This window comes from Prinia subflava, chromosome 7 (assembly GCF_021018805.1).
Source record: "Prinia subflava isolate CZ2003 ecotype Zambia chromosome 7, Cam_Psub_1.2, whole genome shotgun sequence".
Taxonomy (NCBI): Eukaryota; Metazoa; Chordata; class Aves; order Passeriformes; family Cisticolidae; genus Prinia; species Prinia subflava.
The window spans coordinates 7,126,215-7,148,041 of NC_086253.1; the positions used below are offsets into that span (position 1 = coordinate 7,126,215).

Consider the following 21,827-nt stretch of genomic DNA (forward strand, 5'->3'; position numbering starts at 1 on the left):
CGTTGGGTTTGAATTCGTGTGGCGGCGGCGGAGGGGTTGCGGCCGGTGGTGGGTGCAGCGTGCGCCGCCTCAGCTGAGCGCCCTCAGGGCTCTGCCGGCAGGTACGGGGGGCTTGGGGACCCCGCTGTAATAGTGGGGCTGAGGCGAAGCGTTTAGATATGACCGTGTGAGATTGGGTGCTGCAGGGGGCTCGGTGACCTGTCTGTGAGCGTAGGTGAGGCAGTTTGCGGGGGGATGGGCTCGGGGAAGTTCGGGCTCTGTAGGCTTTGGGGCTGGGAGGGGCTGCTTCGGGACCTCTTTGTGAGATTAGAGGGCTCGGAGACCGCTCTGGGAGCTTGGGATGCTGTGGGGGGTGAGGTTAGGGGACCCTTAGGGAGCTCTGGGCTTGCTCTGTGAGTTTGGGGGCGGAGGGGCTTGGTGGCCTCTCTGAGCTTAAGATGTTTGTTGTGTTTGATAGGGGGACTGAGTGGGACGGCTTGAGGGCCCATCAGTGAGCTTGGAGTGGTGTGGTGCTCGGGGATTTTAGCGACCTCTTAATGAAATTCATGCTTGGGGTGCTGTGGGACTGGGGGTACCTCCTTGTCTAGCGGTGTCAGGGCCACTTCTGTGGACTTCAGATTAGGGCATTTGGGGGTTCTTTCTGTCAGTTTAAGGATGAAGAGAAGGCAGGAACGTGGGGATGATGGCAGGAGCTCAGGTGCTCCGCCCCACTGAAGTCGGGGCTGAGGTGAGGCTCTTGGGAGCATCTCTCTGTGTTTTGAGGATGATACGGGGTTGCTGGAGAACTTGGGCTGAGTCAGGAATAAAGAGGGACTGAGGCAGGGTTGGGTCTGGGTTTTTGGGGTTTTTTTGGAGTTTGTTTTTTGACTTAAAACACGTCTCGGTGCCATGATGGGCAGGGATGGAGCTCCTGAAAAGCCCTTCCCTAGCCTTGCTGCTCCTCCCCTCCAGTCAGGAGAAGATGGTTATAGGACAGCGTTTATTTGTTCTGAAGTGAAATATTTGCACTAATACATATACATATATATCAGTCAGCTGTGTGTCAGTTTGTATGGAAATATTCACAGCACGTACCAATTTGCTTTGCCATGAGCGAGTGCCCTGCATCTTGGCTGCTGGAGTTCAGAAGGATAATTAAGTAGAAAAATTCCATCTCTGCCCTGCATGTTTAGTGGTTTTCCAGGCATTTGAGACCACGCTGGTGTTTTGGATATTGTGTCCCAGTATTTGTGAAACAACAGGTCACCCGAAGCACTTTGTAAATGATAGATAAATGAGGATTAATTATCTGATGTCACGTCATTGAATTTACGTTGATTCTTAACTCTAGAATGGCAGCTTCCTGCATGTGCCTACATAAATATTCTTCTAAAACAGGGAACATTTTCATTTTTGTGAGTTTTGATAGATCCATGGAAAATTTTGGGTTGAAAGAGACCTTGAATATCAACTATTTCCAACCTCCCTCACAGGGAGGGTCCCTCCCAGGCACATGGACACCTTCCAATAGGTCAGGTTGCTCCAAGCCCCATCCAGCCTGGCCTTGAGCTTTGTTTTGCTGTAGTGGGAGAACCTCCTGTCTTTCATAATACTTTTGTGCCTTGGATGCTGAGCACTTTAAACAAAGATATGAATAAGGCTGCCCTTACCCTTTCACTTTATCACAGCTGCTAGCTAATACACTTGCAGAATACAATTTAGATCAAATCTTGAGTGCAAATTTTTAAAATAAAATAATTAATTACTTTTAATATTATAATCCTAGAAAAGAAAATGATTTTTAGATTTAATATCGAAAGTGGTATATGTATATGGTGTCAATTTATTTGGTTTAGCAATGGTGCACAAGTAGCTCAATGACAAAGCTGAAAAAGTCTCCAAACAAACCTCCCTTGCTCATGGAGCTTGTTTTAGAAGGTGTTGACAACTTTGCCATGTCCTAGGCTTGTTTCTAAAGTAATCACAGTAAAATATGCAGTTTGTAAAGATTCACTTCATTTGTTGTCTCAATTTTAGTTTGGAATGAAGGAAAGCAATGAAGTTCAAGTTCTACACGTGGTTAATGTAAAAATACTTAATACAAAAAAATAACCTGAACTGAAGCATTAATATGATGAATAAAGAAGGAATGAAGAAATAGCTAATAGTGGCATGCTTTGCATGCCATTGCTTCTGCAGCTATTGTTTGCATTCCATTGCTGATGAAAAGTGCTGCTGTCAGGCTTGCAGACAAAGCAGCTGAGTTCTGTGGAGAGTAGGAAGCAAACTTTCCCATAAGGATTAATGGAGGAGTGGAGAAATGCTTGGAGGCTTATGTACAGAAATTTAAATATATAGGGGCAAGGAGATTGGAAACGTGACTTAAATTTTTTAATCCAAGTGTTCTTGTCACCTCTTCATGACACTGAAAACAGTTGTATGTAGTCTTCCTCAGCTGATTTTCTAGATTAATCCTGAACATATGATGGAAAAACAGACTGAGGATTACGTGTTTGGTCAAATTAAGCATTTGAGATCCCTTAGAATGATTACACATCGCAGAAAGCCAATGTCTCCTCCACTTGACACTGGTTATCTTGCACAGGTGATAAAAATGCATCAGCTCTTATGAAATAAATTGCTTTGATAGCAGTTTTTCAGATAAATAACTGCACTGCTCAGGTGTCATCCTTCATGGACAGTGGTTATGCTTAGATCTTCCTTGCCTTACCTTCTGTCTGTCTCTGTTTTTCAAAAACATCTGTGCATCACTGAGTGTTAGCATCAAACCTTTAAGAACAGCAGAGGCTCCAGTGGGAATAAAAAGCAGGCAGAGTTCAAGTACATACAGCATGGTGGCTTGCCTGGTGTATTCTAAATGTGCTTTTCTCTATTTCTAATTTCTTTTCATCCTTCATCTTAGTTGCAGCCCAGGCTTTAGTTTCAAGTCCATCACACTAGTACAATTAGATCAGTATTTAACAATCTGCTAAGCTTGTGCATGTCCAATCATAAAAACAGTATTTCAGAAATAACTTTCTAGTGGTGATTTTTCTCAGATTTGCATACCAATAAGGTCTGTGCTGCAAAGGATTTTAAGTTCTGTGTCCTTTACAAGAGCAGCACATGCTCAGACAGTGCAGGAAGAGGGCAATTTGATCCAGGGCTCTGATCCCAAACACACCTTAACCAACCAAATTTGTTTCTGCTGTTTGCCGGTGTACAATGTAGTAATGAGACCATGTGAGTAAACAGGGGGATGATTGTCATCTGTCTCATCTGGCCCTTGCAGAAGCAGTTGTGTTGCCTAGCTGGATGCCCTGGTACCAGAGACAGGGCTCTATGGCACTGGCTCAAGGGCTTGGGAATGAGGAAACATTGCAGGTGACAGAGCTCCCTTTAAAGAACAGGCAGCTTCATTATTAAGGCCAGAATGTGGGCTGTGGAAGGCATAACATCAACAATTAGCTTCTCAAGCCCCTACTAAAAGCAGAGGGGCTGTGCACTGCTGCTTTTAGATACTTCAGAGTCTTCTGGGATAGAGCTTTCCCTAGTGAAGCCTTCCCATGCTTCCAGCTTTCCCTTTGAAGCTGTTAGTCTTGGCTAGTCAGTGCCAGGCTGCCAACTTCTTCCATTATCTCAAAGTGCATCTGGCTGACCACACCCTCTCATTCATGCTGCGGTGCTGTGTGTGTTGATGTTCTAGAATGAGTCTGCAGATTTTAAATGCAGAAAATGGAGAAAATGGAGGAAGCATTAAGGATGACTTAACAGCAGAAGACTGTGGCTTTTTCTTTGCGCCGCCGGAACCCACAGGGAGACCTTCTATTCTTCGCCTGTCCCAGAAGGAAAACTTGCCACCAAAAAGTGTAGGAAAAGCAATGAAGGTAAACTTTTGGTTTTGTATTATTTTTACTCTTTCTCCTTCCATGATCTCTGCTACTGAATGCATGGGCTATTTGGTGCTTGAAAAATACTGTGCTCATTTTCTTCCTTTTTCTTCCCCCCACCCTTTTCTTAAAGGTAACCTTTCAAACTCCTCAAAGAGATCCTCACACTCGAAAAATCCTCAGTCCTGCTATGACAGACAAACTTCAGCCTGCTTTTGCACTCGACGACTGCCGTGAAGATGTGGCGGGTGATGTTTCATTTGCAGCCTCGGATGCTGAGTGAGTAGTGAATCCCCTTGCTGTGTTACCCATGTGGGACATGCTCAAGTTAACTTTCCTTATTTTAAACCGCTATAGTTAAAGCGTAATTTTCTAGTTTATAACAAGATGTCAACTCTGTAAGAGGACCAAAATTAATACTGACTGATGAATAAACTTTTTCAAAGATAGCTGTCATTACTTATAAGAAAATTTTTATCTTCATTGTAATATTAATTATTGAACTTTATTTCTTACTCCTCTGTAACTGATTTCATTAAGGTAACTTATGGTATGGATAAGTAGCTTGAGGAGAGATAATGTAAGAAATAGTTCTGTATTCTCTACTTGATGTCAGGTTTTCATGTGAGGATACAATTCTGAAGCTAAGCCTTAAAGCTAAGCCTTAAAACATCATCTCTTGTGTGTTAAGTGCTGTTCTATCTTGAGGAGTAAAATCTAAAGAGAGAAATCTTCTGAAGGGTTAGCTTGAATTGACACCTTGAGTCAGGGAGTATTAAAATTTTCTTTAATCTAGCAACACAAAGTGAATATAAGATCAGTCACAAGTGTAAACATGTTTGTGCCTTTATAGTCTAGCAGCCTGAGTCTCAAAGTTGCTCATAGTAGCTGTTTAGAGAAGAGCATAAAATCTGTAAAGTTTGGGGTGGCAATATTAAATGCAAATTTTTGTTACTGACTTTTAGCCCCCCTTTAAACTAGCACAGGCATCTGACACCTGTAATTCCCACTAGCAAGAAGTCTCAGTTCTTAGTTTTACCTTTTGCAAGCAAATACACCCTTTTGTTTGTTTTTAACTACCAATACTTTAATTTGATCCCTGTTTTTGTTGTTGAGAGGGGGGAAAGGGAAAACGGTGGCAACACTCAAACGTTCTTTAAGTGTATGAATGTGCTTCAGCTCTTTACCTTTCTGAACTAGACTGTATATGGAAATAATTTCTGAACTAGCCACCACAAATAATGTAATGGTATTTATGCCCCAAACTCATTGCTTGCACAAATAAACAAAGATTTAGTACTCACAAAGTTCAAGTGAGTTTAAAGGATCAGCAGTGTTTTAGTTAGGGCATGATTGTATCAATGCACTGTTTGTACTGAACATGACCTCTCTAGCTGTAAAATGTGAGGATTTGTTTGTAGCAAATACAAGAAAAGGCTCCGTGTTGCTGAGCGGGGTCACTTTTGACTTGTCACCAGTGCCTGACGCTCCAGGCAGGTGTCTCGCTCCTGCCTGGCACTTATCAGGTTAAACACTGAAGGAGAGTGGGAGGGACCGGAGTAGTGGAGCCTGGGGCTGAGCTATTGCCGGGAAGAGGCGCTCAAACCGGGGGAGAAGAACTTCTGCAGCTCTGAGCTCCCGCCTCTGCTTTCGAGTTTATCAAAGTGGAGTTTTTAGTGAGTGGCTTTTAATCGTGTTCTGTTCTGCAGCAGATAAGGATGGCACATAGAAATAATAACTTTATGGGGGACAAAACAATGGGAGGAAATACTCTTTCAGGAAGTAATGACTTAACTCTCTGTAGTCTGAGGCTAAGCTTTCAGAAGCTGTGTAGAGTTTGGGGAAATAAAGTAGAGAGAAATAACTTGTAGAATATTCAGCAATAGTGTGTACACAAACTCTTTAACCTGTTTCTTTTGCTAGAAAATCTTACCTTTCTCTTACTGGGAAAGTGTTCTCTTACATATCACTCTGCTCTCCAGATCTACTGCTTACAGAATTTAGAGTGCCTGAAGTCCAGGTTCTGGTTTTGTATGTAGGCCCTCAAATCAAAAATCAAATGCTGGTGCATACCTACGGGGGGAGGAAATATTTACCAGAATGCCCAGACAAAGTAATGACTACTGTGGGAGAGCCTGAATCATGGTTTGGTCCCAGACTTGAGTCTGTCATGACTCAGATGAGTCTGCATGAAGATTGTACCACAAGTTGTGCTTGTATCTGAGCTGCTGACGGTCAGTAACTCCTTCTAAGCAATGTGTGTCTCACTGCCCAGTGAAAGGGCAGTGTCCAAATGCTGTGGTGAGCAGAGCAGTCTCCAGGGATGACTGGCATAAGGTAGCAAAGCTGTGTAGAACAGGTAGCTTAAGAACACTGACTAACTTCAAGGGTTGATCTCCCTGTGTTTCATGTACACCAGAGCTCATAAGCCTTGACTGTTTAGGTGACAGCTGAATTCTTGCTGTTATATTTTGCTATCAGCTGTCTTATTGCAAAAATAAAAAAAAATTGATTACTCTGACCATGCAAAGCTACTTATCAAACCTTTCTAAAGATAATTTAAAACTATGCCAGCAAAGTAACTATGTCATCTTTCTTTTTTTTTTAAATGCAGCACATGTCAACAAAAGACTGAAGCTGAAACAAACAATACACAAATGCCCGAGAAGGTCAGTGTGGCTCCTTACCCAGATGATGAGATGCCAGTGAAGAGTCGAGGTTCCTACAATCTTGATTTTGATAACTTAGATGATATCAATCCTTTTCAAAGTTCAGTGCAGTTGCCTCATTCTCCTGGAAGTCTGCAAAAGTCTCCTGTAAAAGTATCCAGCAGCCCTGAGAAGACTATTGAAAAAAGTAACGATTCTCCTCTGCGGGATGATGCAGTTCCTTTTGCTTCAACCACAGCAAGTGCAGAGTGTTTAGGTGAAGACAAGGCTCTCATCTCTGACAAAGAATCTGCACTGAGCGAGCTGGAGTCTGACAAATCCAAACTGTCCCCTAAGCAAGCAATCGGTGACTCTGAGCAGGGTGTGAAATCAGCTTCCACAGATGCAAGCCAAACTGAGAATTCAGTGGTATTAGCAGAGGCGCCTACACCTCCTCTACAGTCACCTGGCAACTTAGGTCCCAGTAGTTCTGATGTAAATAACTCTTTTAAAACTGGGGAATCAAAGCTTCAGAATGTTTCAGTGGCAGAAAAAGCTTCTGCACAGGAGTCAAAGCCTGATGAAGAACTGGGTGTCTCCAAAGGGAAACCTGCAGAAAAGCCTGATGTCACCAAGGCTGGACCAGTAAAACTGGAATTTGACTTTGATAATACCACTGCTAGAAAACCACCTCCTAAGAAACTAGGTAAAAGACCTGGAATTAAGCCACCTACAAAAAAAATTCCTGTTACCAGAACAAAACCGGAGAATACTGAAGTGCAAAACAAAAGTAATGTGGAAGATGAGATCCCTCTTCCTAAAGCATCTTATAAGTTTGACTGGGACAAAGTTGATGATCCAAACTTTAATCCGTTTGGAGGAGGCTCTAAAATTTCCACCTCACCCAAGCGTTCTAAACCCAGCCCTCAGAAAGCTGAGCTGCCAGAGGAACAGGAGAGTACCTCACCGAGAAGGGAACCTCCAGTGGAGCAGGATAACAGGACAAGTACCCGTGACACTCCCAAGAAGGAAGAACCCAAGAATCTGTAAGTGAATCTGTAGCTGAATGCAGAAGCACGTTGAATTCATGTGAGGAAAGTTACAGTATCTCAAACTAGTCCGTTCCTACTTCTTAGACTGCATCTCTCCCAGGCAGAGTCTGTTGTAATCTATAACACAATTATGTTGCAACAGCAAAGATCTTAATTGGGGAAACTCCTGAGATGACTAGCTTTAGGCAAAAGGTGTTCTTAAGTCTGGGAAAATGGGAGAAAACAGGCTCAGATGGAGAGAGCATTGTTCAAGTGGTGCTTTCCCCACTCCTCCAAGATTAAAATGGGGAGAATCAGGTGACTGCTACTGTTTTTAAATAAAACAGGGAAGTAGGCAGCAGCGTTGCACATGGTGCAGCTTGGGAAGGGATCAGCAATCTTGTTCTCTGCTGAACTCTGATGTGCTGTTTCTTCCCTGGATGTGTTTGGTATCTAAATGCTATCTCCCAATAAAAAGAACTGGCTCTGAAGCTGGAATTTTTTGGCAGCACACAGATTTTTTATTTGAGGATGGAATAAGTTGTTACCTTTCCTAGAAAGTTTAGTTATTAATGTGATTGTAGACAGCCAGGTGCTTGCCAGAACTAGACTGGCACAAGTTGTTCATTTGACAGAAATGTTTGCACTCTTGCTCCCTGTGTAACATGATCAGTTACTGTTTACCAAGGTGAAAAGTTTACTTATTGCTGACAGCACAAGTGGAGTATTGGACTTCATTAGAGAAGTTCACACCAATAATCACAGCATAGCCTTGGAAAGAGGAGCAGGCTGCTTGTAATTCTGTTCTTAATTATAAAAAGAGCCTATCTTTAACTTAAAAAAACAACGAGCCTAACAAATGGAAATAAGAGAGTAGTGTTAAGAGAATAGAAATAAGAGATGCTGCTGGGACTTTCTGCTTCCCAGGAAACACTGCTTCTGATGGAGGGAGAGCTTTCTGTCACATAAGTTGTCACTAGATGAGACAGTAGATTTACATCCCCACCCTCTCAAGCTTCCTGTGCTGTGGTAGTAGAATCTCTCAAAGAAGCTACCTTTGTTCAATTCAGTTGGTAATACAGAATTCGAACTGTGTGGTGCAAATACTGATGATTTTTTTTTTTTTATTCTGTTTGTTTGTTTTCTTTAGGGAAAATGTTGAGCAGAGTGTGGTAGAAGACTTGCCAAAAGCTCGAGAGGAGAAGCCAGGAGTTCAAGCAGAAGCTGAACTTCCAGGAAAAGGAGAAGTGGTAAGGTATAGGAAAGATAGCCAGTTCTTACCAAGTTGTTCCCTGGAACAGATTCTCTGACTTAATGACTCAGTCCTGTGAAACCTCTTTTTGATATTTTGTCTAAGAATTAGTGGGTTTATGCATCTTCAGCAGCTCTAGAAGGAATGTCAACTGTGCAGACCTGTGTTATGAAGGTAACATCAGAGAGACCCAAATTGGTACCTTGGTATTCAGTATCTTTTTTGAGCAGCAATTGCATATAAGGACAAACAAAAGGGTGTGGACTCTAGAAAAGTGGCTCCTGAGTTGTGCTCAGTGTTGGTAGTTTAGTTTTTATGTCTGTGAATTCTTGTTTTATTATATTGACTGCCCAGTTAGTTTATGACAAATTTGATCGTTAAAATAATTTTCATTGCATTTTTAGATAATTATTGTAACAATTAAAAGGATTCTTTTTCTTATCAGGAGAAGGAAATGAGCCCATCTAAAATGTCTCCAGCTAATGCTGCCCCCTCTCAAGATAATCTGGTTTCCACTGACAGTGGAGAAAAGTCAATGTCTGCAGAAGAAATTAAACCTAGTTCCCCCAAAACTGAAGTAACAGCAGATGAGACAGCTAATGCTGAACCTGAAGAGTTCTTCAGACCATCCTCAGAAGGTAAGGGCTTTTCTTTTAAACAGACTGAAAATGTGTTTTTTCAATAATGTATATATACATTTTCTACTTAAGTTTTATTATGGATTCTAGGTTTTTCTCTCATTCTGCCCTTCTGAAAAATTCCCACAATGACTAGCAGTGCTGGGAAATGTATCTGAGCCTATTTCTAACTTCCTCTGGTTTAAGCTAAGTTCAAAAAGCTGGCTGTTAAAATTGACTTAACCACGTGGGTGGGTTATTCCTGCTAGGAGCATTATGTGGAAGGATGGGCAAATGGTTTTGACTGCAGTCACTCAGCTTCATACTGGAGTGGAATGGCTGTATTGGGAAATGGTTATAACCTCATCCCTCAAATCTGAGCTGTGTGCTGATTTCGAACAAATGAAGAGCTAGAAGTCAGGAGAATGAGAACAGGAATTTATTTGCTTTATACACATGTGTTTGTTTCTGTCTGTGGTAGGACAATTTGGCAGTAGTGCATCTTCATTGTATTGTTTCCTCCTTTTCCAGTTTTTGGAATGGGCATAGACTATCTGGAACAGTTTGGGTCTTCATCAGTAAGTATGACATTAAGTATTTTATTTGCCTTCCTGGCAGTATGGAGAGGAAAACAAAGATGAAAGTGTCAAGCCTTAAATGTTTTCATTTGAATTGTCCACAGAAATTGTCATCTATTCCAAAGGAATGTGATGACAAGGCTGGGTAGGGGATGATGGTGCAAGGAAATGTAGTTTAAGCAATTCAACTAAAAATCAAAGGTCTCTGGCTATCAGTGTGCAGAGGGGCTATTTTTCTTTACTAGCAGTGAAACTGGGGTGAATGATGTTTCACTTCTGGCCAAAACTGCTAGAACACAATGCTTTAAAAGTGCAGGATCACTGTTTCAAAAACATTTTTTCTGAGCTCTCTTGTGTTATGGCCAGTTTTGGGAAATCTGTCTCTAAGTGGGGCTTGTCATGTTTTAATCAGTTCAGCTTTGTTATTCTTTCTCCTGCTTGGATCCAGAATAAGAGTATCTCTGAACAGTGAATGCACTGAATTGAAATTATTTTGGTCATGCTGTGTTTGTTACTATTTTGTGGGCAAAGAGAAAATGGCATAAACTGCTTTTTCAGCTTACAATACTATCCTTCCCTCTCAGTGTCTTCTGGTTTGGAATAGTTCATTAATGTTTGCCCTTTTGATTCTGTCTGTGAGCAGATTGAATTCTCTTGATATTACATAAGGACTTAAGCATGTGGGCATGGAGTTCTCTTACGTAATTTTCCTCCTGAGAACAGTGCTCTGGCCACTGAAGAATAGGCTCACCCACTCTTCAGAGGATTGTTTGTGTGTGGGTGGGATGTGTGTGTTGTGCTCTGAAGCAGCAGATCTGCCAGTTTTTGCTTCTTTCCCTTCAGTTCAAAGAATCAGCCTTGAGAAAACAGTCGCTGTATTTGAAGTTTGATCCTCTGTTGAGAGACAGTCCAAGAAAACCAATTTGTGGTACTGTTGAATCAAGTGAGACTATCATGACAGCTCCATCTCAGCCTGGGTAGGTATTGACTTGTACATAAAATCAGAGTTGTTTATCTTGCAAAAGACCTTTCAGATTGTGGAGTCTGACAGTTAACCCAGCACTGGGGAGTCCACCAGTGAACTGTGTCCCCAAGTGCCACATCCACACATCTTTTAAATACCTCCAGGTCTGGTAAGTTCCCTGTTGCAATGCTTGACCACCCCTTCAGTGAAGGAATTTCCCTTAATATCCAATCTAAACCTCCCCTGATACAGTTTGAGGCTGTTTCATCCAGACTTGTTCCTGGGGAGACCAACCCCCACGTCACTACAAACTCCCCTCAGATGGTTGTAGAGACTGTGAAGGTCCCCTGAGCTTCCTTTTTTCCAGGCTGAGCCCCCTCAGTTGCCCCTCATCTGTGCTCCAGACCCTTCCCCAGCTCTGTGCCCTTCTTTGGACATGCTCCAGTACCTCAGTGTCCTTGTAGTGAGATTCCCAAAACTAAACACAGGATTCAAGGTTTAACTTCACCAGTGCTGGGCACAGGGGGAACAGTCACTGCCCTGGCCCTGCTGGACACCCTACTGCTGGTACAAGAGCTTTGCAAAGAAAGGCAGCACTTGAATTTAATGGTGTTATGTTTGTTCGTTTTTAGTCCTGTTGCTGATTCAAGTAACTTCGTTGAGGAAGCTGGAAAGCCTCTAGTGAGTCTTGAGAGTGAAGAAAAACCGAAAGGACTAGATCTGCTGGGGACATTTACAACTTCTGTAAGCATGTCCAGAATGCTGTCTGCTTTCATGTTGATAGTTTGGGAAGGGGATAGCCTAGGTTCTGGATTTAACTTACGCAGATATTTTAGGGATTGCAGAATGTGATAAATATTTATTTAAACTGTTTTAAACCAGGTTGGATACTCATTTATATAAAAGTTGAACTTTGTGATTTGGAAACTGATGCTATTGCACGTGGTCTGAGGGAGTTTGAGTTGTTTTTAAGAATGCTTTAGTCAAGCAGTCTTTTTTTATGCAAGTCAAGCTACAAAAGATAAGCTTTGTATTGTAATTGCATTGTGGGGTGAAAAGCACTTATGTTAAGCTGATGCTCTTGCAGCTGTGGTTTATAGTTTGAACAGATCTGCCCACAGCAGCTCATCCTGCAATGGTCTCTTTTTCACTTGTGAGGAACAGCATGGTGTCATCTGCTTTGTTTCTGATAGCTGTAATGGGTGGATAGCAGTTCTGGTTCTACCTTGTAGGTATTTGTTACTTGGTATTTGTTAAATTTCAAAGTAAGAAAGTTTTATGCTAACAAGTTCTGGAGGTATCTTGTGTGTCTAAGTGAGATATGTTGGCTTGGCATGGAATAATGTGTGTATGACAATAGGAATCTGTTGAAGCTTTGCATTTTTCTTTCCTTTACAGGATGCTGGTCCCCTAATTCCAGACTCCCTCAGTAGTGGTGTTCCTCCAGTCCCTTTTGCCACTTCTGCAAGCACTGCAGTGGATGCTATTATAGATGTGCTAAAATACAGCCAAAAAGACATGGATGCAGCTGTTGAAGTAGTGAAGAGAGAGGTATGGTGGCCCTTCCAAAGTGGAACTTGGCATAGCCTTGGAAGGTCCTTTTGTTTGGATTATCTGGGATAAATCTCTACTTTGCAGGTTTTTTTATCATGTTTGACATAAGTATCTTTTTATGAAAAGCTTGCTGTGGACTTGATGGGTGCTGTAGGTATAGAATTCTTCAGAGCTAACACTTAAAGGAATAGGACAAACTTCATTATTGGTCAGATCTGCCTTAGATCTGGTCACTATTAAAAGGCACATGTTATCAGATGGGATAGTTAGGCTTAATATCTGGGATCTGGATACTTCTCATTCAACAGGCAGGAAATACATTTTCATGCCAATGGAAGACAGCAACTCACGGAATTTCCCTAAAACAACATAAAACTGTAGTGCCAGTTCAGTGCTACAATCAGTTCTTTTCTCGTGGGATGTGAATGCACAGGAGTATGTCCAGCTAATAAAGTGAGGGGAGATCTGGAGCTCACTCCAGAGGAGAAGGACATTAGTGAAGGAGGGAAGAAGTAATTGGTAAGATTTTAAGCCTGTCCTGTAATTACAGAAATTGCTTTTAAATGCCCATCTTCTGACCGATGCAAGAAGACTTTTATATCCACTGACTTCAAAAATTTGAGTACTTGATTCATTATGACTTCTGAATTATGTAGCCTTAAAACACTAAATAATGTAAGAGGGAGTATTTAAGCATAAATGTCCTTAAAGCTAATTGTCCTTAAAGCTAATTGTATCACTACAGTAGAAAATAGAGCTTTCAAAATTCCTGACTGCTCTACTGCAGGTAGGAGCACTAGGGGCACCAAACAAAGATGACTGATGATTATTTGCTGCTTAAGTTATTCTTTTGTTTTAGAGTACAGAGATATAGTGGCTTTTCTAGGAATAACTTTTACTTTCTGTCATTTAGGAGGTGAATTTCACCCAGCATATTGTCTAGTACAGGAAAACAAATGTGATTTTGACAGGGGACAGCTTTTAGTGCTTTGATCTAAAACTAAGAATCTATATAATAGGGGGTAAAGCTTGTAATATCTTAAAAGTGCCACTCTTTCATGTTGGGAAGAACTTGTTTAAACCTGCAAGTGTTGTAGAATGTGACTGGATGATTCCAGCTGTGTCACTTAAATAAAAAGGCCTGGAATTCCAATATCACCCTGAAAGGAAGAGGCTAAATTGTAATAATTGTTTTTGTCTGTGAAGCAACTCAGGAGTAGGAGGAAAGTGAAAGCCTGTATTCCTTCTGAGCAAATACAGCATTTGGAAAATCTTGCTTTTTTGGGATCTACTGGACCATTTTTGAGCTTGCAAGTGCAAGTTCCTAACTTGTTTCCATCTTCACATACTCTTGCTTTTGTAACATTTTTTCTAGCTTAGCTATCACTACTTCTCTTAATAGTTTGTACATTCTTTTTTCATTAGTGTCCTGCTTTGTCACCTGAAATATTGTGATATATTTAAAGTTAGATTGCTCTAAAACAAATACTGAAAAATCAGTGTACTACAGTTTACTATGTCGTTTTGTGACAAAATTAGCAATAATCATGTGATTTCATGTTCTTTTTTTTTTTTTAATTCCAGGTTATTTTATGTATTTTGAGCCTCTTGTATTTGAAGGTTTTCTACAGTGCAGTCACTCTGTGTTAAAATACTCAAACATAATTTTGTCCTGAGGTCTTTGTTATGGAGTTTGCACAAAGTGTTTAGCAAAGAATATTTGTGCTGCTTAACTCTGTCACTGTGAGGTCTGCTTTAGTTCAGCTGAAGTGGAGTAGGTGTCATTATTCTTAAATGAATTGAGGCATCTTTTAATCCTCCCCCTTCCACGTTCCCTAATTTAGTGTTGAATATAAGTTACTGCAAACAGCAATTTGATCTTGAACCGCCTTTTGGTATTTGTTCTCTCAGGAGGTAATATTAGCAGGTTTGTGCTTAATTGAAGTGCTTTTTTTGTCTGCTCTGTAAATAAGAGGGAAATGTGTGTCACTTGAGAACATGTTCCTTGGCCCATTGTGTTCTCTCAGAAGTTCTGGTTATCTACCCAGACATTGAGTTAGAGTAGCCAGGAGGTTGGTTGGCTGAGTTGGCTCTGATCTCACTTGAAGAGCTAATGGCAGTATGCTGGGAATCATTTATGCAAAATCTATGTATTAATCTAAATTTTATTTGAGTCAAGTTTGTAATTAAACAATTTTGATTCTCTTAAGCAATTAGAACTTATTTCTTTCTCTGTATTAAGTTAAAAGTATACCCAAGCTGCCCTTTTAGATTGTTTTTAGTATCAAATCTTTTATCTCTTTTTGTGCAAAAAAATAAAGGCTTGCCTTTTCACCCTCAAAGGTTCAAGAGAAAGAGCTGGAGATTCAGAAGTGGAATCAAAAGTATAATAAGCTTCATACGGAATACAAGGAAATGGGGTATGAATCTGTCCTGGCTTTTATATCTACTTAGTTATTCCAGATGCTTTTTCTAATTTATGTTCAACTTTTCTTTTTTGTGTTTTTTAGAAAAATAGTTGCTGAATTTGAACAGACGATAACACAAGTTATGGGTAAGTTCCATATTTACACTTTGAGTGCCTTGGGGGGCTGGGGCGTGCTTAGCCCAGAGTTACTAAAAGAAGTTAGTACTCTTTCACCTCTGACATTATTATTTCAAGTGCTTCCAGAATAAGTGTAAGGTTTAAGACAAGGTAGACTAACTATTTTATGCATATTCATAGACATGATATCACGTGGTAGATAACGATGACTTTTTGAATCAGGCATGAACACAACTCTTTCTTATTCTCCCCTGGAGTGTGAGGTGTTGGTTTATTAAAACTGGCAGATCCAGTTGTCAGCACTTTGTGTTTAATTGTTTAGTTATCTGACAGCATGGAAGTGGCAAGGTATCACTAGAAGTTGTTTCTGGACAGATCTGGCCTTTTGCATTAGCTAAGTTTGTGGCTTCAAAACTAGGAAAGACATCCAGTGAAGCTCTTGTTTTATAGTTCCACTTTCTTAGCTCAAAGCTGAATTAGGCACATCTGTGCCAGCTCTTCTGTGCTCCTCTAAGGCCATGGGAAACAGCTTGGGTATGCTAACCCAAACCTCTTTTGAAAGTCTGCTGTGCTAGTCTGACTTGTTATCCCAGTCTCCTCCAGATCTTCCAGCTGTTGTGTACGTTTAATGAAAAATATTTTTGGATTCCTTGCTTTTATCACAACATTCGAGGCTCCTGTTATGGTAAACTCGAGTGGAGTATTTTGGCTACAGTGCCAGAGAAAAATGCTTTTTGGCAAGCACATTGTCATGGTGTTACTGGCCTTAAGTTTAGTGTGAGGTAATATGTAATAGAGATACAAAGACTTCTTAAAAGCACAGACACAGGGTATCTTTACAGGTGAGAGGCTACGTTATGAAGCCTTTGTGAGGGGAAGAGTTGAAGCTGTGGGGGTTATGTCTGTGTATTATGGAACTGGTTTTATGCTAAAGCAATAACTATCGTGGGTTAACTCCACTTTCTCTAGAGGATGCTCAGAAGCAAAAGGAAATCTCAAGGAAAGAAATACAGAAGCTGATGGAAGAGAAGCAGCAAGCTGTTTCAGATCTGAACTCTATGGAGAAGTCCTTCTCTGAACTCTTCAAACGACTTGAAAAACAGAAAGATGCATTAGAGGGTTACCACAGAGTAAGATGACTTAATGCAAATAATATCCTTCCAAAATAAATGAGATTTTGTGGAGAGGAAGTGGTGAAATTTCTAGAGCAGCCATTAATTAGGTAGTATAGGGAGTACCTGTAAAACCAGGTGCTAAGTTGTTTATTTAAACATTATAAAAAAACTACTAATTTGCTGTATTTAGTGACTGACTTAAGGTAAGATAATGGTATCTTAGAAGACAAAGTTTCTTTGAACAGAGGTGAGCTGTTTCTTGCTGCAACACCTTTTTTGTTAATCATAGAGATCCTCTAATATGTCAAGTGTTGCATAAGAGCAGCTGGTTTCCCGCACATCACATTGAATGGATGCTGAAGAGGATGTGCAATTATAAGTCAGAATAAGAGGTTATTAGGTGCTCCCTACTAAGATGCTTGTGGGGTTTTTCTGAAGCTGAAGTCAAGCCTTTGTTCTGCATCTTCTTTAGAGACTGGAGGAAGGAAGCTGATTAGTATAAGCTATGGCTTTTTACTCCATGAACTGCATAAAAATTGATTCAGTTGGTGTTTAAAAAATTGCCTTCAGATTTTTTTTCATTCAGTTATCCTTTAATGTCCCTGTTTACTAAAAGTCAGAAACTAATCCCTTAGAACTTTCATGCTAGTCTAGTTTTTAGAAGCAGGCAAAGTTACAACTTCAGTTTCTTCTTTGCTAACATGTCAGGCTTCCTTCATCTTGTGTCCTTTCCATCTCCACCCTAAATTCAGAAGCCCTTTCTTTAGCACTTCACCTGGAAACATGGTTACTAAATTCAAGACCTACAATTAATAGAGTCTTAGCAATTGTTTCAAACAGTTCCAACTTCTTACAATAGCTAATATGTACATGTGACTGCCAAGGTAATTTTCTTGCTGTTAGTGTTGGATATGTTTACATCAGGGTCTGAAGCCTCAATCTTTCCCCAAGTTCTTTGGAGAAGTTGGATTTCTAGCTATTCTTGTGACAATTGCAACTTAGTACAAAGCTGATTATTAAAAAAATGGAGCAAAACAAACAAAACCAATTAGTGACTGTCATTTTAGTGACCTTCTTTACTAGACTTTGCTACTAAATAATGTATTTGGGTGGAAATATGGTGAAGAAATGTTTGCAAAGTTAAGATAGTTAAAATGAGGCAGTTTATATAGACCTGTGGGATTTCACAGTTATTCTTGTTACTCTAGTGAGTAAATACTGCCACTCAGGTGTAGTCAAATAACCCAGCTGTCATGTGGGGAGACTCTTCCATCTACTAGCTCAGACAGCTAACTGAACTTCTTTGGGTTTTGGGACAGAATGAAGAAGTTCTGAAGAAATGTGCAGAAGATTACTTGGCTAGAATTAAAAAAGAGGAGCAGAGATATCAGGCACTCAAAGCACATGCTGAAGAGAAACTGCAACAGTAAGTACCAAGCCAAGCAGCAGGTACCAGGAGTGACGTACATAGTTTTCACAGTTGCTGCAGAATGTGGTTCAATAATGCCAAAACTTAGCTTCAACATATTTCATTTGGTGATTAATCCAAAGTACAAGCATCTAGTATGGTTCTGTGAGTTTTGCTGTGCTGTCTGAAGGGGATGTAAACACCATCTTGCACATGTTTCAGAGCCAATGAGGAAATTGCCCAGGTCCGCAGCAAAGCAAAATCAGAGACTGCAGCACTTCAAGCCGCTCTGCGCAAAGAACAGATGAGGATCCAGTCTTTAGAGAGGAGCCTTGAACAAAAGGTCAGTCACAGTGCCATGGGTGAGACTCTTCAAGCTATTGCCTTGGGCTAGGCTAACAACTCCCTCGTATCAGGGCTAGAAGGAGTCTTGCTAACTGTGCTGGTTTTGATGGCTGCTGTCCTGGCAGGCTTTGGGAAATTGGCACTGAGACCTAAGACACAACTGTTGTGTCAGGACTTGTCTGTATGTTTAGATTTTTTTGGAGCACAAGGTTTGCTTCTAAACCAGTTGGGGCTCCTGAGTCAGGAGGTTGCCAGAACTGCTGAATGGGTTGGTGATTAACAGTTACACATGAAGCAGAGCAGAATCTGGGAGTAAATTTTGAATAACTGTCTGGCTCAGCTTGTTCATGAGCATGACTTGTAAGCTGTTAGCACTAGTATATATTTAACTGTATGTGACTCAAGTTTTCAGTATTGTTCAGGCCATTAATCCTTGTACTTTATATTGTTTCATATTGCGTAGGTGAAGTCTTAGAATGTTTTGTAGAGACATATCCTTTGTTGGAACCCTTCAAAGGAATAAGTTTTTTGAAGATTAGAAGTATGCTGGAAGTGCATGCTGTTAGTTTTACTGCATCATTGTTGTCACTGCCAGTATTGAAGACTCAGAAGTTGATAATGCTGACAGATTGCTTTTATGGAAAAAAACATATTTGTGAGTCTTCAGGTTTATGGCTGAAGTTTGCATAGCAGAAAAAACAGTAGGCTTTTTACTGGAGGGGTGAGACAAGCCACTTAACACAGATCTAGGTTTGGTCTTGTCATAAATACAGTAACACTTAAAGAGTTCTTATTAAAATGGTTTAACTGTTCCATAAGGAATTCTACAAACTGGAAATTGTCACATGTCAGTAAAACTATCAAGGCATCATTTTACAGTCTGTCTTGTGAAGATTAAAGTCTAAGCTGTCCATCTTTTGAATTTTGGTGTACCTAACAAAGGCAGAGTCCCAAATGTTTTGTTTCCTTGGATCACTTGGTCTCCATGTGTTATGGTAATATCTGTGGAAGAAGCAAACATTATATACCAGTATAGTGGATTCTGGCTCATTTCCTGAGACTCCTAATGATGCCATGTGACCTTTGGCATAATAGACTGCCCTTTATATTAAATTTGCATGAGCCACCATCATGTAAATGGACTTTCTATTGCATATAGTAGCAATCAGGACTTACTGCAACTCAGCTCGCTACAAGGTTGTAACATAGTTTGGACATACCTGAAACTCACTTTTTTCTTTCCTCCACAGACTAAAGAAAATGATGAATTAACGAAAATCTGTGATGACTTGATCTTGAAGATGGAAAAAAATTGATATCTTAACTGTCTTGTAAATATGTGTATTTTCTGACTTGCTGTCTTGTGTGTTCACTCACCTTTTTATGTATGTGGGGAAAAAATAAAATTCTTGATTCACGCTTGTCTTCAATATTATTTGTATATCTTTTATGAGAGAAGCATCTATTAACTTAGTTGCTGCTTCCAATAAGTAACAATGTCTTTCTTAGCATTTTCACACGTTGCTCAAAGGAAAAGCTTTCAATCAGTGTGCCTTCAGTCTGTTCCCTGTGAAAGAACTTGGAAGCTCTGTACTCTTGACCTGGCTTTGCTGGGGAGGGTGGCTGTGGGCATTGTCTCTACTGTGCACTTGTTGCTCTCTCACTTAAATCGAGGCATTCCAGAGTTACAAGACTGAAGTAAAACTGAACCAGCATAAATGCTATAAAGATTTGGAACTTAACTTTGGCTTCAGTTTGTGGGTTTAGGGTTTTTTTAATCTATTAAGAGGAGCTGGAGTGATTTTGTTTTTGCAGATAACCTAAGCAGAGGGTTTAATGGCAGGACTGATTGCTGCTCTCCTTCTCTGGGGTTTTCCATGTCATTAGTCTGTATGATGCTACTGACTGTAAAATTTTCAGTCAATCTCTCTGGCCCTGCCTGTAATGGAGAGCCTTGAGAGCTGTGGGCTGCAGGTCACAGGTTATGATGAAGTCAGCCCTAGGCAATAGCTGACATCTTGCAGACAGAAGCAGGATTGGCTGCAAGCTACAGCTTTTGATTTCTCAAATTACTTGGGAGGTTATTCCTCACTTCCTTGGCCTGTAGATGCATCTTCCTCAGAGGGGCTGTTGCTGCACTTGGAGCCCTTCCCTTACATCAGGGTGGTCTGCCTGGGCAGGTGGAAAAAGGAGCAGCAGTGCCATGAAGTCCAGAGTCAGCTCCTCTGTGAGGCAGCTACTGCTCAGTGTAGGTGGCAGGAGCTCCCTGTAGATCAAAGCTGGTTAATCAACATGCTTCAGGTTTGATTTGTGGGGTTTTCTTTATGATTTCTGTGCCAATGTGAGAGGTGATAGCAGTGGCAATGATATTAAATGCCTGGCTCTTGTAGAAGTTGTGCTGTACTATTTAACTTACAGCTTATGAAAGTGGCAGATAGAAGAGAAGGAATAGCCATAGAGGAGTGTACAAGACCAAAGTTCACTGTCCCCTGCCTCAACTTCAGCTTGCAGGACTCTTGGAATGTTCCTTTGGAACTAGACAACCAGACTGATGGGAAATCTTGTGGCTGGTCTAATTTGGGAAATGTCTTAGTTATGGAAACAGATTTTCACTAGATTTACAATAAAATGGTTTCACAGGGACATCAAAGATCATCTCATTCCAACCCCTGATCATGTGTAGGGGCACCTTCCACTAGACCAGGCTGCTCAGAGCCCCATCCAGCCTGGCCTTGAACACTTCCAGGGCTGGATTATCCACAAATTCTCCGGGCAGCACCCGAGGCTGCCACGGAAGTTGCTGCTACTCTTAGGCTACAATTGCAAGAGTTCAACATTCAGTCCCAGAGGCCAGAGCTGTGCTTTGCTCCCTGGGGTTGGATCATGGCTGTGGTGTGATGAGCCAGACTGGTCTGGGGAAAGGAGCAGTGATGGGTCAAAGCTGCTGCTTTACAATAGATCAGCGTGTCATGCAGCTTCACTTTGTACATTGTGCATAAAAAGAGGGGTAGCAAAGAGCAGAGTCTTCCAGGGATCAAGGGGTATTTATTAGCGATAAGCCGGCAATCCTAACTATTTCCACAAGATGTAGCTGTTGCTCTTTGAAATATGGGCTTTATGGCGTGGTGCTTCAGCAAGTTGCAGAGCTGGAAGTTGTCCCTCTTCTGGAGTTGTGCTTAATGTTAGTAAGAGAATTGTTTTTATGGATTTGTGTTGGAAAATGGATAAAGAGCTGCATAGTGATGATAAATAGTAAACTTTAAATAGTGACAATGCTCTCTAGAGTTTTTGTGCTACAGGTGCCAAAGTGTTACAGCACTTGTGTGCACCTTGAGGAAACTGCTGCATCAGGGAGCACTGGGCTCTTCCTTACCTTCCTGTATTATTTCAGGGTAAAATGACTTTCTACTCTCCTCCCTGGCTTTATATTATTTATGCAGAATATTGCTGGTACAGTTTGCTGGGTGAAGTGAGGAGAGACTTAAATATATTTTGTTGTTTTGTGAATATAGCAGCTGTACAGACACCACGACCCCCAGGGTGTTGATGGAGTTGAACACAGAAGGCCAGCAGAGACCAGCATGCCAGATACAGGCACAAGAGTTGTGCTGATGCCTGAAAATTCTTGTCTGATATCAAAAGTTTTTTTAAGAATTGCACTTTTTGTGTCCAGTTACTGCCAGTTGATATTAAATAGTGGAAATTGCTGCATTCCTACTGTAATCTGTGATCCCTGCCTGGCAAATCTGCCCAGGACTCTTTTGTTAGCTGCTTGTGTCAGTACCTACAAGAAAACTGACAGTACATGGAAACCATTGCTTGAATGGCAATGATGGCTATAAAATGCCAAGGCACTGAGCAAGATGAGTGAGCAACTTTTGTATCTTTGAGTCCCTGAGGC

General features: G+C 41.0%; 1 protein-coding gene across 2 annotated transcripts; it reads left to right on the plus strand.

Moving 5' to 3' along the window:
• TACC3 (transforming acidic coiled-coil containing protein 3) lies at positions 1-19,356 on the plus strand. Of its 2 annotated transcripts, XM_063401464.1 has the most exons (16): positions 1-101; positions 3,686-3,866; positions 4,003-4,148; positions 6,484-7,563; positions 8,699-8,798; positions 9,246-9,438; positions 9,949-9,995; positions 10,839-10,972; positions 11,592-11,703; positions 12,358-12,510; positions 14,857-14,933; positions 15,024-15,067; positions 16,028-16,188; positions 17,493-17,599; positions 17,804-17,924; positions 19,177-19,356. In XM_063401464.1, exons 2-16 carry the CDS (start codon positions 3,687-3,689, stop codon positions 19,240-19,242), a joined length of 2,721 nt encoding a protein of 906 aa, XP_063257534.1. In that variant the 5' UTR covers positions 1-101; position 3,686; the 3' UTR covers positions 19,243-19,356. The 2 variants fall into 2 exon arrangements, with proteins under 2 accessions (XP_063257534.1, XP_063257535.1); XM_063401465.1 differs by lacking the exons at positions 1-101; positions 3,686-3,866; positions 4,003-4,148 and adding an exon at positions 5,425-5,545.
• The last annotated feature ends 2,471 nt before the right edge of the window (positions 19,357-21,827 follow it).

Bases quoted from the DNA above. Each gene is read 5' to 3' on its own strand.
- TACC3 (XM_063401464.1), top strand. From the start codon at position 3,687: ATGAGTCTGCAGATTTTAAATGCAGAAAATGGAGAAAATGGAGGAAGC. The intron at 16,189-17,492 runs GTAAGATGACTT...GTTTTGGGACAG, and splicing joins CATTAGAGGGTTACCACAGA to AATGAAGAAGTTCTGAAGAA. The intron at 17,600-17,803 runs GTAAGTACCAAG...CACATGTTTCAG, and splicing joins GCTGAAGAGAAACTGCAACA to AGCCAATGAGGAAATTGCCC.